Source organism: Lepidochelys kempii, chromosome 15 (assembly GCF_965140285.1).
Source record: "Lepidochelys kempii isolate rLepKem1 chromosome 15, rLepKem1.hap1, whole genome shotgun sequence".
Classification (NCBI taxonomy): domain Eukaryota; kingdom Metazoa; phylum Chordata; order Testudines; family Cheloniidae; genus Lepidochelys; species Lepidochelys kempii.
This window is the reverse complement of record NC_136394.1, coordinates 2515130-2531009: the sequence shown is the minus strand read 5'-3', so window position 1 is coordinate 2531009 and position 15880 is coordinate 2515130. Positions and strand designations below refer to the sequence as shown.

At 58.4% G+C, this 15880-nt stretch overlaps 1 protein-coding gene across 4 annotated transcripts in view; it reads left to right on the top strand.

Moving 5' to 3' along the window:
* Positions 1-15880, top strand: part of EMID1 (EMI domain containing 1) — a 95276-nt gene that overhangs the window by 74292 nt on the left and 5104 nt on the right. For 2 of the 4 annotated variants that reach the window (XM_073312544.2, XM_073312545.2), the window contains exons 10-14: positions 1978-2115; positions 6791-6880; positions 8387-8439; positions 8766-8828; positions 10367-10411. In XM_073312544.2, the coding sequence (XP_073168645.1) occupies positions 1978-2115; positions 6791-6880; positions 8387-8439; positions 8766-8828; positions 10367-10411 (389 nt within the window). Of the gene's footprint in view, positions 1-1977; positions 2116-6790; positions 6881-8386; positions 8440-8765; positions 8829-10366; positions 10412-13380; positions 13466-15880 lie in introns of all 4 variants that reach the window. The other 2 variants (XM_073312549.1, XM_073312547.2) reach the window with 2 other exon arrangements.

Genomic DNA, 15880 nt, shown 5'->3' with positions numbered 1-15880 from the left:
CCCCACCGTGATTCCCCCTCATTCATGATGGGGCGTATGACTTATCACAAACCTGCCAGGCTAGGTTTCCCCACCCTGGCAGTGCCAGGGGAGTGATCGGGACGTAGTTAGTCTAACCTAGAGGGTAGAGACAGAGCCCAGCCTAGTGGTTGGAGCCAGGAACAGAACCGGAGTCAGAGCTAAACAAGGCACCGGACAAGGGCGCAGGGTTGGAGCAGAGCGGAACCAGCCAGGAGCAAGGCGGGGCAGCAGTGATCGCAGCCGCAGACATAAGCCTTGAGCAGCCAGCAACCTGCTGCTGCTGAGCTTTTAAACACAGACCTATCGGCTCCCTGCAGGCAGTGGGGCAGCCGCCAGGCAGGTGATTCTGCCACAGCCCAACTGGGCTTGTTAACCGGCCGGGCTGAGCCAGCTAGCTGGGGGAGCTCAGGCCTGGGTTTCTGGCAGGGAGGATCTCGCGTTTTCCTCCTGACACCTCCCCTTTGCTCAGAGCCTCCCCTTTCCCCTGGCGCGAGGGAACGGTGTGGTGCCTCCAAGCTGGGCGTACCCATTTGCCAGGACAGCCTGAGCCCTCACGCCTGTTTGGGGGCTGGGAGAACATGGCTGGGTCTCTCCCCTCCCATCTCTGGGTGCTGGGTCCCAGCTGGCCCCTAGCCAGGGAGGAGTGTGGGACCCTGGGGAGCCCTCGATCCTGGCCACTCTGGGTGGTGTCACTACCAGGAGCTCCTTGGCAGGATGATGCCCCCAGCCAGGCATCATGGGCTGTGGAGCAGGCAGACTCCTGTGCTGGGGGCCTTCTCCCACCCTCTCCCAGCCAAAGCCAGGGGCAGGGAGAGAAGGTCACCAAGGGGGCCCCGTTAAACATGTGTGACAGTATTCAGGCCAGGGGCCACTTAGCCCAGCACAACCTGCAGGCTCTTACTCCTAAACGCTCCCGGGTCTGGGATACAACAAAGCCTGGCACTGCCAGGCCTAGAGTCCGCTGCGCACTGACCCCACTGGCTCCAGCAAGAGCCGGCTCTAGTGGGAGAGGGCGGTGGGCACCCCATGCAGAGCAGGGTTTGGCTCCCACCCCTGCATGCAGCCCAGGGAGCATTTCCTCCCCAGGCCAGGAAATCAGCAGGTCAGCAGCTGGGGTTAGGAGGAAGCCAGTGCTAGCTAGGCGCCTGGGGGGCACTGGTGGCTTTTACACCTTCCTGTGGAGCATCCAGTGCTGGCTACTGCTGGAAAGGGGAGAGGGGCCTTTGGTACCAGGCTGCAAGAGGGCCATGGGATGGGCGAGGGGAGGGGAACAGAGGGGCAGACCAGGAGGAAGGGGAAGGGCCATTTCCACCCCTCGCCTTGCCCTGCTTTGCAGCCTCTCTGGCCATATATCAGGGTTAAGTGAAGCACAGGTGGGGCCACTGGGCCTCTGGCTGCAGAGCCAGCCTTCGGAGAACTGCCTCGTCCCCTGCCCGGCCCGGAGCCTGTGCTGTGCCAGCTGCAGGGCAGCAGGTAGGTCCCCTGGGGTGGGATAAGTCACGTGTCCAGATCCGGGATACTGAGGACCGTTCTGGGCTCTGCCGTTGTGCAGCATCCTCCAGCCCGGACTGAGAGAAGGGGGTGGCACCCAATCCCCAAGGCAGCTCCATCAGCACACAGCAGCTTGGGTTCTGCCCCACACAGCACTGGAGCATGGCCGGTGAGCACCCTGCTAGCACTGGCTGGGGGGCAGGACTGCCTGGAGCCCTCTGCAGATCTGGCCTCGTCTTCCTGCCCAGGCTAAGGAAATACCCACAATGCCTTTCACTCAGGTGTGGTTTCTTGTCTTGTAACCAGGTTTCTATAGGGCAGCCGAGCCCACAAGCACGGCAGCTGTGCTGTGCAGGAAGGGTCCCCCGTGTGGCGGCCCTGCCCAGGTGACGCCTGCAGCTCTAAAGCAAGAGTTGCTTTCGCTCAGCCCTCACGATCTTTCCTGCCTTTATTCTTCCTTTCTAGGCCCCCCGGGTCCGCCAGGGCAGGATGGTGCAAGGGGCATCCCCGGAGAGAAGGGATTTCCGGGTCTTCCAGGGCCTCCGGGACCCCCAGGCCCCCCTGCCCCAGTGGGGCCTACAGTATCCCGCATTGCTGACCCAAGTAAGTAGCTGGGAGGGGGGAGGGAGGAGGAAGTTACCTGGTTGGAGACAGAGCATGTGCGAGGGGGCGCTGGGCTGCAGTGGGGGAGTCAGTAGGGGATGGCCCCCGTGTGGCGCTCAGACGGGCTGGTTTCCAGAGGAGAGATGAAAGGTCCTGCCCTCCTGTGCTCATTAAAGGCCCTGGCACTTTACCAGCGAGTCAGTATGAACATGTCTTTCTGGTTGGGGGGGCTGGGAGCCGGGCAAGCTGGGCTTGATTCCGGCACCACTGGCTTTGGCTGCGTGACTGTCCAAGGAGACACCCAATGCGGCTGGAGATGCAGCAGTTCAGCCCTGGCCCTGGCCCCCCACACCCCAGATGCTTCGGGACTATTTAGAAAAGCTGGACAAGCACAAGTCCATGGGGCCGGATGCCCTGCATCCGAGAGTGCTAAAGGAGTTGGTGGATGTGATTGCAGAGCCATTGGCCATTATCTTTGAAAACTCATGGCTATTGGGGGAGGTCCTGGATGACTGGAAAAGAGCTAATGTAGTACCCATCTTTAAAAAAGGGAAGAAGGAGGAGCCGGGGAAGTAGGGGCATTGCCAGCAGATCGAGGGACGTGATCATTCCCCTCTATTCAACATTGGTGAGGCCTCATCTGGAGTACTGTGTCCAGTTTTGAGCCCCACACTATAAGAGGGATGTGGAAAAATTGGAAAATGTCCAGCGGAGGGCAACAAAAATGGTTAGGGGACTGGAACACATGACTTATGAGGAGAGGCTGAGGGAACTGGGATTGTTTAGTCTGCGGAAGACAAGAATGAGGGGGGATTTGATAGCTGCTTTCAACTACCTGAAAGGGGGTTCTAAGGAAGATGGATCTAGACTGTTCTCAGTGGTAGCAGATGACAGAACAAGGAGTAATGGTCTCAAGTTGCAGTGGGGGAGGTTTAGGTTGGATATTAGGAAACACTATTTCAGTAGAAGGGTGAAGCACTGGAATGGGTTACCTAGGGAGGTGGTGGAATCTCCTTCCTTAGAGGTTTTTAAGGTCAGGCTTGACAAAGCCCTGGCTGGGATGATTTAGTTGGTGTTGGTCCTGCTTTGAGCAGGGGGTTGGACTAGATGACCTCATGAGGTCCCTTCCAATCCTGATATTCTATGATTCTGGGCTGTATTAACAGGAGTGTCATATGTAAAAGAGGAGAGGAAATTGTCCCGTTCTACTCGGCACTGGTGAGGCCTCAGCTGGAGCATTGCGCTCAATTCTAGGTGCCCCACTTTGGGAAAGATGTGGAGAGAGTCCAGAGAAGAGCAACAAAGATGATCAATCTGAGCTATGAGGAAAGGTTAGAAAAACTGGGCATGTTTAGTCTTGACAAAAAAAGGCCGAGGGGGACCTCATAAGAGTCTTCAAATGTGTTATGGGCTGTTCTAACGAGGACGGGGATCAGTTGTTCTCCATGTCCCCTGAAGGCAGGACAAGAAGTCATGGGCTTCATCTGCAGCAAGGGAGATTTAGGTTCGATATTTGGTTTTGCCTCAGCGCAGGGGCTCCACTTGATGACCTCTCAAGGTCCCTTCCAGTCTGACATTTCTGTGATTCTATGGGAGTGTCACTATATGGCAAAAGTTGAGAACCACTGGTTTAGATCACTGGGCATCAGGACTCCTGGGTTCCCTTTCTGACTCAGTGTGTGATCTGGGGCAAGTGGTTCCTCTCTCTGTGTTTAGTTACCTGTCTGTGAAATGCACATTTAACCCTTGCTATTCCTAGTATCTGTATCACTACACACCACTTTGGGACAGGAAGTGAAGGAGAGTGCTGTCTTCATTTGGAACGGAGAGCAGGAGCTAGCTCCTTACAATAAAGCCCAGCCTTGGTTCACTGATAACCTTATGTGGCTAGGATCTCAGCTTGTGTCTCATGTGAATGAGACACTATACTAGGGCATGGCCTTGGGACTGGCTCAGGGCACCACCTACCAAGTCCCCAGCTGCTCTTCCCACAGCGCCTGGGTTTCCCTTGGTGTGGGATCTCTTAGCCAAGCACAGGCCTACCCAGACAGTGGGTGTCATTGTGTCCTTGAAGAACCACGTACCTGGAAGCCCTTGCCAGTCACTGTGTCGGGCTCTCTGGCACTGAGGCGGGCGGGAGCCAATTCACTCAGTCAGATGCAGCTAAAACAGTCCTGTTGGACTCGCTCTGTGTCTCACTCCAGCCTCCTTATTGTCCTTTGCCTGATGCTGTAGTTACCCTGCGTTTGCACTAGGTAGCAGCACCCTGACAGCACCACTAGTCTCCACAGTGACAGGAAAGAGAAAAAGATAATGTGTTTGTGGCCCTGTGGCTGCCTTCTGAGGGAGAAAGCAGCTGGGGAGGGGCTGGCGCTGGAGGATTTTAAAGGGTTTTTTTGCTTAGAAATATCAGAAATGGCAAGTCTAGTCTCCCCCGGCTTTGCTGGAGGACTCCTTAGTGGCATGGCAGGAGATGTATGCTGTAAGCTGTCACGTTTTCATTAAAGGGGAGGGGGATCCTTAACAAAGAGACCCTTTCTCCCCATGGTCGCTGGCTGCTGGAGTCTGATGAACGGAGTGGGCGTTGGTGCTCTAGCGGAATGCTCCCGGCACGGAGCACAGGGACAGGCCCTCAGGTTCAGATCCTGGCTCATCTGCTCAGAAGCTCGGGGCTGGAGGTGGGAGTCACTGTGTGAGGGTCTCTGGCTTGTGTCATATGGGAAGTCAGAGCAGCAGATGAAATCCCTCCCCCTCTCCAGTGCTCAGCTTTTACCGCCGTGGGATGCCCCAGTTCTCCAGTCAGCCACAGAGTCTCCCAGGTTAGATGAGACTTGATATTTGAATGTAAAATATTTCTTTTTAAATAAAACCCTTCTAGAGTGTCTTTCTCCATCATAGAAAAGCACACACAAGAAAAGGGCCTGAGCCCAACTGTGTGTTTCCTTTGAGGCTCATCTTTGCCTTTCTCATTCACATGCTGGGAGCCAGGGTCCCTAGCCCTAAGCTTCTGGCACCCACAGTCCTCATCCTTGGAGCATGGCCTAGTGGAGCAAGCACTGGACTGGGCCTCAAGAAACACAGCTTCTATTCCCAGCTCTGGCCTGCTGGGTGCCCTTGGGCAACCCACTTCCCCTCCCTGGGCCTCAGTTTCCCCTCTGTGAACTGGAGATGATGACACTGGCCTCCTTCGTCAAGCACTTGGAGACCTACTGATGACAAGTGCTGTGTGTGAGCTAGGTGTTGTTATTACACTTCAGCCTGTACCCAGGTGGCGTGCAAGCCATCACGCAGTGCCCTGCACCCTGGGAGCGGAGCTGTGCCAGCGAGGTGACCCGGTCTCACGGGGGGTGGCATTGCCCCAGTAGCCGCGGCAGGACTGCGCACTGATGTGACTTCACTGGGCAGGTGCCAGAGCCCAAAGCCGGGAGCCTTAGCAGTACCTCAGCCGGAGGCGTTAACCACTTCACTGCTGCAGGGTCCGCTGTGGTGGGGCCTGCCTGGGCTGTCCCCAGAAAATGTCAGCAGGAAGAAGCCCGGGGCCACCTCCCGCTGGGTCCCTCCATGTGGCAAGGGACACAATGCAAGGCATGGACTCCAGTCCTGGGCGTCTCCTCTGGGAGGGAGGCAGAGCAGGGGAGCCAGGGTGTGCCTCAGCGGAGCCTTGCGTCCAGCACCTCTCCAGCAGACACTCGCCTCCCATGGCTGCAGGTTCTAGTGGGTACGTTTAACGGTCCTAAGCCCTTGTCCTGGATTGTATTGGCCTGCTCTGCCCCCTAGTGGCCAGATTTAGCAGCCAACCTCCACAGGCTAGAGTGCAGCTGCTGGACACTTGCTAAACTAAAACCACTCAGCTTGGGTGCGGATCAAACCATTTCTGGGCAAGGCTTCCAGCTGCATGTGCGCCCGGGCCTGTCTAACTGTGCCCGCGCGATGAGCCTGTACGTGCACCTCTGCAGGCCCTAGTACTCCACTCTTGTATAGCTCTTTTTGGTGGTGATCTCAAAGTGTGTTACAGAGGAAGGCAATAGCATTATCCCCATTTTATAGATGGGGAAACTGGGGCACAGAGCAAGTGACTTGTTCAAGGTCACCCAGAAGGTCAGATCAGGGAACAGAACCCAGATCTCCTGGGTCCCCGTCTAGTGCCCTCGCCACTTGGCCACACATGGATTTGGGCATATATGTCTGAATGTACAGGGACTGGTGTATGCGTCTGAGCAAGGACTGCCATACGTGGCAGTCAGTGCCTATGGACTACCCAGACAAAGTGTGTGTGATTCATCTCCACACAGCAGCCGGAGCACTGAGGAGAAGAGCCTGCCACTCAGTCAGTGGGAGAGGCTTGTGCAGAAGGCTCGCGCCTGACCCCTGCTGGTAACCATGGTGGCCTGTGCATACGGGCACATGTGTGCATGAGTCTGATCAGCTGTATCTCCGCGTGGCTGGCTGGCTGCTGTGTCCCTGCTGTGCCATACCCAGCAGATCTGGCCCTCTGCCCAAATCTCGCTGAGCAAGCGGCTGAACTGGGCCCAGTCTGGCTGTGCAGTTGGCCCATGCTAAGGGATGTTGGGCCCATTTCACTGTGGCTCCAGGAGGAAAAGGGGGCTCCTCAGAGTCCTTATAAGCCAGCACCGCCTGGCAGTCCCCTCTAATCTCTCCTCCCTCCATGTCCCAGGGGACCCGCTTCTGTCAAACACCTTCACTGAATCTGACAGCGTTGGCACTATGGGGCCTGCGGGACCCCCAGGGCCTTCAGGGCCAATAGGTAAGTTCCCCTCCTCCCCGTTCCTCACTGGCGCTCTGATGTCCAGGTCGCTGGTTACCCCATCCAGTGGAGGTCTCCCTGTAGTCCCCCACGGCCTCCATGGGGCTTTACGGGATGGACTTTGCCCACGGCAAGGCTGGCACAAGGAATTCCAAGCTGAGGGATACACATCCCTTGGGAATGTGCCATCGATGGTTGGGCATAACAGCAGGGATATGAGCCTGGTGCTGCCAGCCGAGGGGGTGCCACCCTCAGGGTGCCATTTGGAACTGGGGTACCACTGAGCCCACCTGACCCACCAGCCTGGGCTCCCTTTACACTGTACTGCTATGCAGCCTATCAAGCCCTTCCCCAGGCTTCAGACTGCACTTTACCAGCACACATACAAGTAGGGGGACACACAGATGCTGAGATCAGCTCTGCATGGGAAGGCTCAGCTAAAGAACTGAAGTGCTGTACTCAAGTGCACACCCCACTCTGGAGTGTAGACCCAAAATTTCACCATCTTGTGCCGCTCAGAGAACTGTACAGCGTAAGCTCGTGAAATTTGCCCCCTCCCTCAATGTGGAGAGAGATATGCAACAGCTTTCTGCCCCAAGTTATGATTTCCACACACTGGTCTTAGACAAAACAAAACAAGTTTATTAACTACAAAAGGTAGATTTTAAATTATTATAAGGGTCAGCAAACAGATCGAAGCAGATTACCCAGCAAATAGAACAAATACACAATCTAAGCTTAATATACTAAAGAAATTGGATACGTGTAACAGCTTCTCACCCTAAATGTTGTTTTAGGCAGATTGCAGAGAGTCTTGAAGGCTGGCTGCTCTTGCTTGCAGCTTAAAACTCCAGGGATCCCTTTCACAGGCCAGACCTCTTCCCAGCCTGGGCTCAGCCCTTCTCCCCAGCTCCGTCCTTTTGTTCTCCTGTGTTTCCAGCCATCCTCTTTCTTGGGTGGGGAGTCAGTGAAGAACAAACCACAATGATGTCATTCCCCTGCCTTAAATAATGTTTGCATGTGGCGGGAACCCTTTGACTCCCACACCTGGTCAGTGGAAAAACACTAGCATTATGATGGAGTCCAGTACCAAGTGACTTGGTCACATGTCCCTCTAGGGCCACCACAGCCATGATTCAGAGGCTGTTTGTAGCGTCGCCAGGAAGGCTTCCCAGTGGGAGATTAGCATCTTCTGAGACCTATTGTTCTCCCCTAATGGCCTATCCTAGCCAGCCATCTAAACTGCATTCTGTCTAGTGGGCGTTCCCCAGGTGTAAACACATTTGTAATAGGTGCATATACAATATTCCTAACTTCAGATACCAAAATGATACATGCATACAAATAAGATAATCATATTCCGTAAATCATAACTTTCCAATGATATGTCACATGCCTCATTTTGCGCAAAATACATCATAATTATGTCATACTCATATCAGAATTATATTATTATGAAGAATATGGGGCATAATTACACAGTGTGTTCTGCTCCTCTTGTTCCAGGTCCTCTGGGCCCCCCAGGGCCAGTTGGGCTACCAGGCCCTCCGGGACGCGATGTAAGTGCTGTATCTGGGGGAAAAGAGGCAGGGGGCACAGGGAGCTGCCTATGGGGTGGGGGGCAGGGCCTGAGTATCTTATCTCTCCTGTTGGGATGGGTATGTGATCTGCTTCCGCAAGTCACCCCTGCCCTGAGTACATGAGACCCCTTCTCCCCTCCCCATGGCACTCAAGAACTGCCCTCCCTCTCCTGGATACACAAGAACCCCCCATCACCTGGGTATCTGGAGCCAGCCCCCTCCAGTGGTGCCAGCTAGGCTGTGGCCAGGCTGGGGAGAGCAGCCCCTGAAACCAGGATGCTGATGCTGTCATTGTTGCTGTGCAGGGGTTACCCGGAGAGCCAGGTGCTGACGGAGCCGCCGGTCCCCCAGGGGAGAAAGGAGACAGAGTGAGTGACCCCCAGCCCCTGCCGCGCAGCTAGTAGCCAGGGCCGTGTGTGAGGGGACAGGGCTGCAGAGGGGTGCATGGGGCAAGGCTGAGGGCAGGGGCAATGGTGGAGCAGGGGCATTCTGCCTTTGCAAGGCCAGGTGCAGACACTGGTGTTGCTCTGGGCTGGTCCAGCGGGCACTGCCTATGTCTTGCAGGGCGATGGCCCAGCCAGCCCCTGCCACCAGACCACTTCCCAGGCCATTGCCAGAGGCTGGAGCTCAGCCCTGGTGGGTGGAGGGTTTACCGCTCGCAGGAGCAGCTCCCTGGCTCCGTGACTGTCAAGTGGGTCAGAGCGCAGACCCTTCGCTCTCAGGCTGGGGTCCTGTCCAGGGGCCTGTCTGAGACGAGGTGGGTTGCTGGACACATGCCTCTGTCTCTGCCACTACAACCAGCTTCTTCGCTGGCAGCTTGGGCAGAGAGGCCATGGAGACAACGTTCCCCTCCTGGGACAGGCTTGGGCACAGAGGCAGGGACAGTGCCAGGGCTCCATCGGGGACCCCTTCCACCTCCACGGACGGCAGTGCTGCCTCCACTAGCAGAGGGAGAAAAACGGCTTTCCCCATCCATCCATTCCCAGGCTGTGCCCTGCCACCCTGGGGATGGCAGAGACTCGGGTTCACGGGAGTGAACTCCACAAGTGGGCGATGGTGTGCCAGACGAACAAGCACACGAGGGGCAGGGGTCTGCCCAAAATCCATGTGCCGTTCCACTGCTCCTTACTCAGAGGCCTGGCTGTCTGTGAGATGCCGGAGGGGCTGGGGCAGTGTGCCAGGCCACAGCCAGGCACTCGCTGCCTTCTCTCTCTAGGGCCCTCCTGGCTCTCCTGGGAGCAGAGGCTTGGATGGGGACCGTGTATGTTGTGGGGCTTGATCCCTCAAATCCATTCCAGTGCTCTGTATGTTGGGGGGGGAGCCCCGATCCAAGATTCCAGAGCCCCACGGCCTACATGGGGAGGGGCCACTCCTCATGCCCCACAGCCCACACCCAAAGCCCCGCACCCCACGCTGGGAGAGGCTGTCTGTGCCCCTCCCTCCCAGAGCCCCCGCCCCATGCTGGGAGAGGCTGTGTGTGCCCCCTGTCCCTCAGAGCCCCGCGACCCACGCTGGGAGAGGTCTCTCTGTGTCCCCCACCCCAGAGCCCCCCACCCCATGCTGGGAGAGGGCTGTCTGTGCCCCCTCTCCCCCAGAGCCCCCGAGCCACGCAGGAGAGAGCTGTCTGTGTCCCCCCCACCCCAGAGCCCCCGCCCCACGCTTGGAGATGGCTGTCTGTGCCCCTCACCCCAGGGCTCCCTGTCCCACACTGGGAAGATGTCCCTCCTCATGCTGGGGTGTGCCCTGTGCTCTCCACTCTGGGGAAGGGTGGATCCTTCCCGTATGCCCCCCCCAGCAGGCCTCTTCTGTCCCCTCCCCCCAGGCTTCTCATCCTCGGGTGCCCCTTGTGTCAGCAGCCCTGGGCTGGCTCCGGCTCACGCTGGCATCTCTCTTGTCTCTGTTTCAGGGGCAGCTGGGTCCAAAAGGCGAGCAGGGGGAGAAGGGCACCTGGGTAAGCACAGGGCACCAGCCGCTCGCTCACCCACTGCTGTTCTGCACACTGCACCCGGAACTGGCACCAGCCTCCCGGGGGGGCATAGGGCTTTGCATTGCAGCATCCTGCCACAACCCCTCAGCCCCATAGACAGAGCCTGCTCCGCCAGGCTCCGGGGGCCAGAGAGGCAGTGCTGGGGCCTCCCCTTGACATCCCTGGTTAACGCGGTGTCCCATGTGGAGGGGACGGGACCACAGAGCCGCTTCTCTCCCCTCATGGCCCAGAGGCTGCTTGGAAGCCCCCTGCCCTGCCCGTGAGCGCCCCCTCCTAGGAGAGCAGAAACCTGCCCTGCCTGAAGCCGGGGCTCCCTCGAGTCTGCAGGGCGCATCCCCCCGCCATGGCGCTGTGGCACTCCACATTCCATCCCCCTCACCGTGGAAACGTCCCTGGCAGGGCTGTGGCCAGGCGCGCCCTCCTCCCGTCCGCTGGAGGCCCAGCTGGCCTGCCAGTCTCTGGACCTGGCCCCTTCCATGGGACGCCCCGCATGACGCCCAGCTACTTCTGGGCCTTTCCACTGCCATCGCTGCCACACCGGGCATGGCGGGGGAAAGCTTTGGGCCCATTTCAGCCTGACCTCCCCCGCCCGCCAATCCTGAACCAGGCTCTAGCCTGGGCCTCCCGTCGCCTCTTGTACACAGACACGTTCACAGCTGGCCAAGCCTTCAGCCCTGGCTGCTGCAGGGGGGCTCGCCATGCGGGCCGGGATGGGATGAAAGGTCAGCGGTGCCATTCCAAGCTGCCAGGCAGGATGGGGCTCGGCATAGGTGCCAGGAGAGGAAGTGGCTGCCAGGTTGGGGAAGCCGCATGGATGGATGATGGCAGTGTAGCTCCGAAGAGGAGACGGGCTGCTGGGATCTGCCAGGTTGCCCCCGGGATGGCCCCGCAGAGGGGAATTAATGATGCTGGCAGGTTGTGGCATGGAGCCAAAGGCCATGGCTTGTTTCCCCTTACCTGCTCCAGCCTCGGTGGGATCGGGGGGCTGTGGCCAGGCCATGCTGACTGGGGAGGGGGACATGGTGGCAGCCCTGACTGAGCACCCTGGTCCCTCTGGAGCTCAGCCCATGCCCCATCCATCTTTCTCTCTTTCTGTCTCTCTCATGCTCCATTTCTTCCCCACCCCCCTCACCCCCTGGGATCTTTCCCATCATCACCCCCCATCCCTGGGGCCCACTCCTCGGCCCTTCCGCTCTCGGGGCCGTGTCTGCTGGAGACACTGGATCCTCCCACTTCTATCCCTTTGCACAAAGCTGGGAAGGCCTCTCTGGGAACGGGGGCTGGGGCCAGCGCCAGGGGACCGGCTCACAGTACGGGCCCCCACCAGGCCAGTGTGAATATTCGTGCCGATGGCGAAGCTGGATCTGTCCCCACAGTGCCTGGACTGCGTGGAGCCGCAGGGCAGGGCTGGCCCAGAGAAGTGGGTGGTGCCAGGGCTTCCGGCCCCCCGTGTCCTGGTTGTGGGGTTAGCGATTGATACAGCTGTGGGAACCTCTCTTTACATGTGTCTCCATCTGCCTGCTGGCTGCAGGGAGTCCTGCTCCTAACCTGCAGCATGCGCCCTCTCCACTCCCTGTGTGCCCCCCACTCTGCCCGGCACAAGGCTAGCAGCTGTCCTTTTGTGCTGCTGGGACAGCCCTGCCTGGCTCCCGCCCCCCGATCATTGGCTGACAGGTACCAGCTAGCCCCTCCTTGCCTCCTTAATGTCCCTGACTGCATGGCTCCCATCCCCGTCTCTCACCGCCCCCACCCTGCACTTGGAAGTGCAGAGCCAATGCTAGCCCCTCACACGGACCCGCTGGCGCCGGACCCACTGGCAGCGAATCTCTGTGGGCGGAGGAGGAAGAAGGGTGGTTGCTTTGGGGAGCAGGAACCGAGATCTGCTCTGGGTGCCTCCCCTTCCCTATCCCAGGGACATTCCCGGGGCACTTGGATGCTAGGGAAGCCAGGAGGGATTGCAGGGGCTGCAGCAGCATCCAGCCTTTCAAAGCCCAGAACCAGCTTGGTGCAGACCAGCATCTGAGGGGTGTGAAGAGCCTTGTCCCGGCTTGAACCCCATCAGCTGACACAGCCAGGAGACAAAATGGGGGTCTTGAGGTGCAAGCCCCCTGGAGGCAGCCCCAGGGTGAGAATCCTGGTGTGGCCCAACAGCAGCCCCTGCAGGCCAACATGAGCACTGCGCTCCCAGCTATTCCCGCCTGGGGACTACAGCAGAGATGAGTGAGGGGTGCAATGGGTGAGGCCACCCTGCAGTGCAGGGCCCCAGTGCAGCGCTTTGCCAGGATCCTTGTGGGAACGCGGACAGCGCAGAGTGGTGCTCTGGAGCCAGAACAGGCAGCAGTTTAGACTGTTCCAAAGGCTACTGCATTTCCTGAGCCCCCCAAGCCCATGGCTGGCTGCGCACTCAGCAGTCCCTTCCCCCAAGCTCTGAAATGCAGCCAACTCTAGGCCGGGGCATGGCAGCCATGCTGCACGAGGGATCATGGGGCTTGGTGAGCTGGGGCTACCTGGATGGGCTGCACTCGCACCTGCAGGGGTGGGGGGAAGGGACAGGGGATAGTGGCCAGCGATGGGATTCAGCCAGAGGGCTGCTGCTTAATCTGAGACTCAGGCTCTTCCCGTCTCCCGCATGAGCTGACCTAGCTCTTCCCTCTCCAGCAGCATGTGTGTTTGTCATGAGCTGTGCCAGGTGAATGCTGCAGAATGCCACCCAGCCCAGCCTGCTCCCTGAGGGTCAGCATGTGCATGCCTGTTATGTCAGTGCCCAGCTGGGGCAGGAGGGGCTTTTTAACCAGCTGCCCACACCCCCTCGAGAGAGGGCGGCTGGGCTGTTCATCCCTCTTCTTTTCCCCCCACTTTGCCTGAGGTCCCGGGGGTCGGAGTGCACCCGCGGGCATTCCCTTCACGGCTGGATCTGTCTCTTTCGTCCACAGGGGGAGGGGTTACACCAGCTCCGAGAGGCTTTGAAGATTTTAGCTGAAAGGGTTTTAATCTTGGAAACAATGATTGGGCTTTATGGTGAGTAGAGACAGACAGGAGGACAGAATTCCAGGCTGCTGGTGTGGGGCTGAGCTCCCAGCGAGGGGCAGAGCAGGACGCGGGAGCGCCCATGCACGCTGCCACCACACAAACAGTGCTCCCTGCTTCCAGCCCACGGTACTGCACAGCCCCATGGTGCGAGGAGGGCCAGTGAGTCAGGCTGTGGGGTGGGCTGAGGCTGGGGCTTGCAGTCCCCACACCTCCCTGCACTGGGAGCTTTGCCTGTTTGTTGATGGCAGCCGGTGGGATTTAGTCTGCCTGCCATGTGGGTCGGCAGTGTTGCCTAAGATGACATCATTCCGCTTCAACAGGGCTTAGGGCAACTGTGGAAACCCAGGCTTTGATGGCCTCACAGTGGCGTCCCACCTGCTGATGTCCTGGAGCTGCTGGAGGAGGAAAATCCCAGACCTCCCCCGCACAGGGGGAGGGTCACGGGAACCAGGACAGCAGCATACCCCCAAACCCCAACCCACGCACCCAGGCACTGACATCGCCAGGGAGTGCAGCTAGACCAGCGCCGTGAGGACGGGCCGCTTGGATGCATCTGTACTCAGTGGGGAAGGGGCAGCTCCCACTGCGGTGAATGGACCTGCGGGGCATGGCTAGGGACTGAGTACTGGGGCGTTCCCCAGGGATCTGCCTGCAGTTGGAGAATGCCCCCTAGTGGCAGCAGGCTGACGGGATTGTTAATTACAGATTTTCCTTTCTCTTATGGTGGTTTAATATTTGTGTTGGGGCCCCATTGTGCTGGGTGCCGTACAGGTTCCCAGTGAAAAGATGGCCCCTGCACCAAGGCACCTACACCTTGAACACATGGCAGAGGCTCTCTTGGGCAGAGGAGAAGCACCTTTAAAATGACATTGAAATATTTTTAAGGATTAACTAAAAACAGCCCCTCAGTCCCCAGTGGCATCCAGGTTGGTGCCCTTTAATGGTGAAAGGACTGGGGTCATTTATGGGGCTGCCACATCAGAATCCCTTCATTTTGTGCCGGACCTTTCCCAGCCACTGCCTCCCGCAGCACTTGGAGTAATGATCAGGGCTGAGGGACGTGAGGAGGCGGGAGAGAAGTTGATAGGAAAGGAAAGCAGGAGGCCTGGGGGGGGGTTCACCCACGGATGCAGCGGGGGAGCCTCCCACAACAGCATAACATTCTGGGAGGGCCCGAAAGAGGAGGCAAGTGCTGGCTGAGCAGAGGGAGCCAGGAGAGGTAGGGAACCCCAGAGCTGCTCCCTGTTCAGGGGGATGGATCTGAGTGCAGGAGTAAAGGATTCTCTCTGTTCCCACCTGGACTCTGAGTTCAATGGGAGCTAGAGGTCTGACCCTGTCTTCTCCTGGTGAGAGCCTTGCAGCCTTCTCCCCTGGAGCCTGGTGGTGTGCATCCAACAGCATGGAACCTGCCTCCTGCTCCTCAGAACAGCCTGCTGGCCCTGACAGCAGGGAGAGAGGGGAGAGCATTTACCTGTGCAAAGCACCCATCCTCCAAAGGGCGTACAGGAGCAATCGCCTGGCTGGAGCCATCTGAGATCCCTTGGGGATCCCTTCTCCTCACAGAGGAAGTTCCTCCCCCAGGCCTCCAAGCTGCTGTCCTGGTTCCCTGACTCAGCCCTCAGTGACGGATCCCCCTCCCTTCCCCTATCGAGGGTGAATGAATTCGCACTCTGTGCTCTTCTCGATCTCCACTAGGCCATTAGCTTACAATCCTTCCTACAGCAGCAGGCCCAGCTGGAGCTCCTGGCTAGAAGGGTCACCTTGCTGGAAGCCATCATCTGGCCAGGTAACAAGAGGCTCAACTTTTCCTACTCTGTTCTTCCTCAGCATGATTTCTGAACTGTGTGAGCTGGACTCCTTGAATGGCTGGGCCGCTCGGAGCCAGCCCTTTGACGGGGACCCCGTTGTATCCGTGGGCTCCCCTTTGCATGCCGAGTCTGTGGATGACAACTCCTCTGTGTGTTTGGAGCCAGATGGTTGGGATTCCAGTTAGGTGCTGATACAACCCTTCCTGTCTCGTAACTGCCAGCTGGGGATGGGGAGAGGTGCTAGTACTTGAAGCCACGAATGGGGCATCCCTAACTCAGACTGCAGGGCACGTCTGCATGGGTCTGTCCTGCAGCTCTGTGGGGCTCCTCCTCTCGTGGTGCCATTGGCACTTCGCAGCATGAGCTATGGCACAAGAGTGCCTTGGGCGTCTGCACTGGGTGTCACTCAGGTGCACTGACCATTCGTGGTTTAGCTTGGAGGAGGGTTTCCTTTCCTCTGCCCTGCAGGAGAAAGGGCACGACAAACGGCTCTGTACAGGAATAGATGCTGCCTTGATCATGGTCCTCCGCAATGTGTGTTACCTGCCTGTGGCCAGGGATGCTGGAAAATCGCAGGTGCAGATGGTCAGTGTAA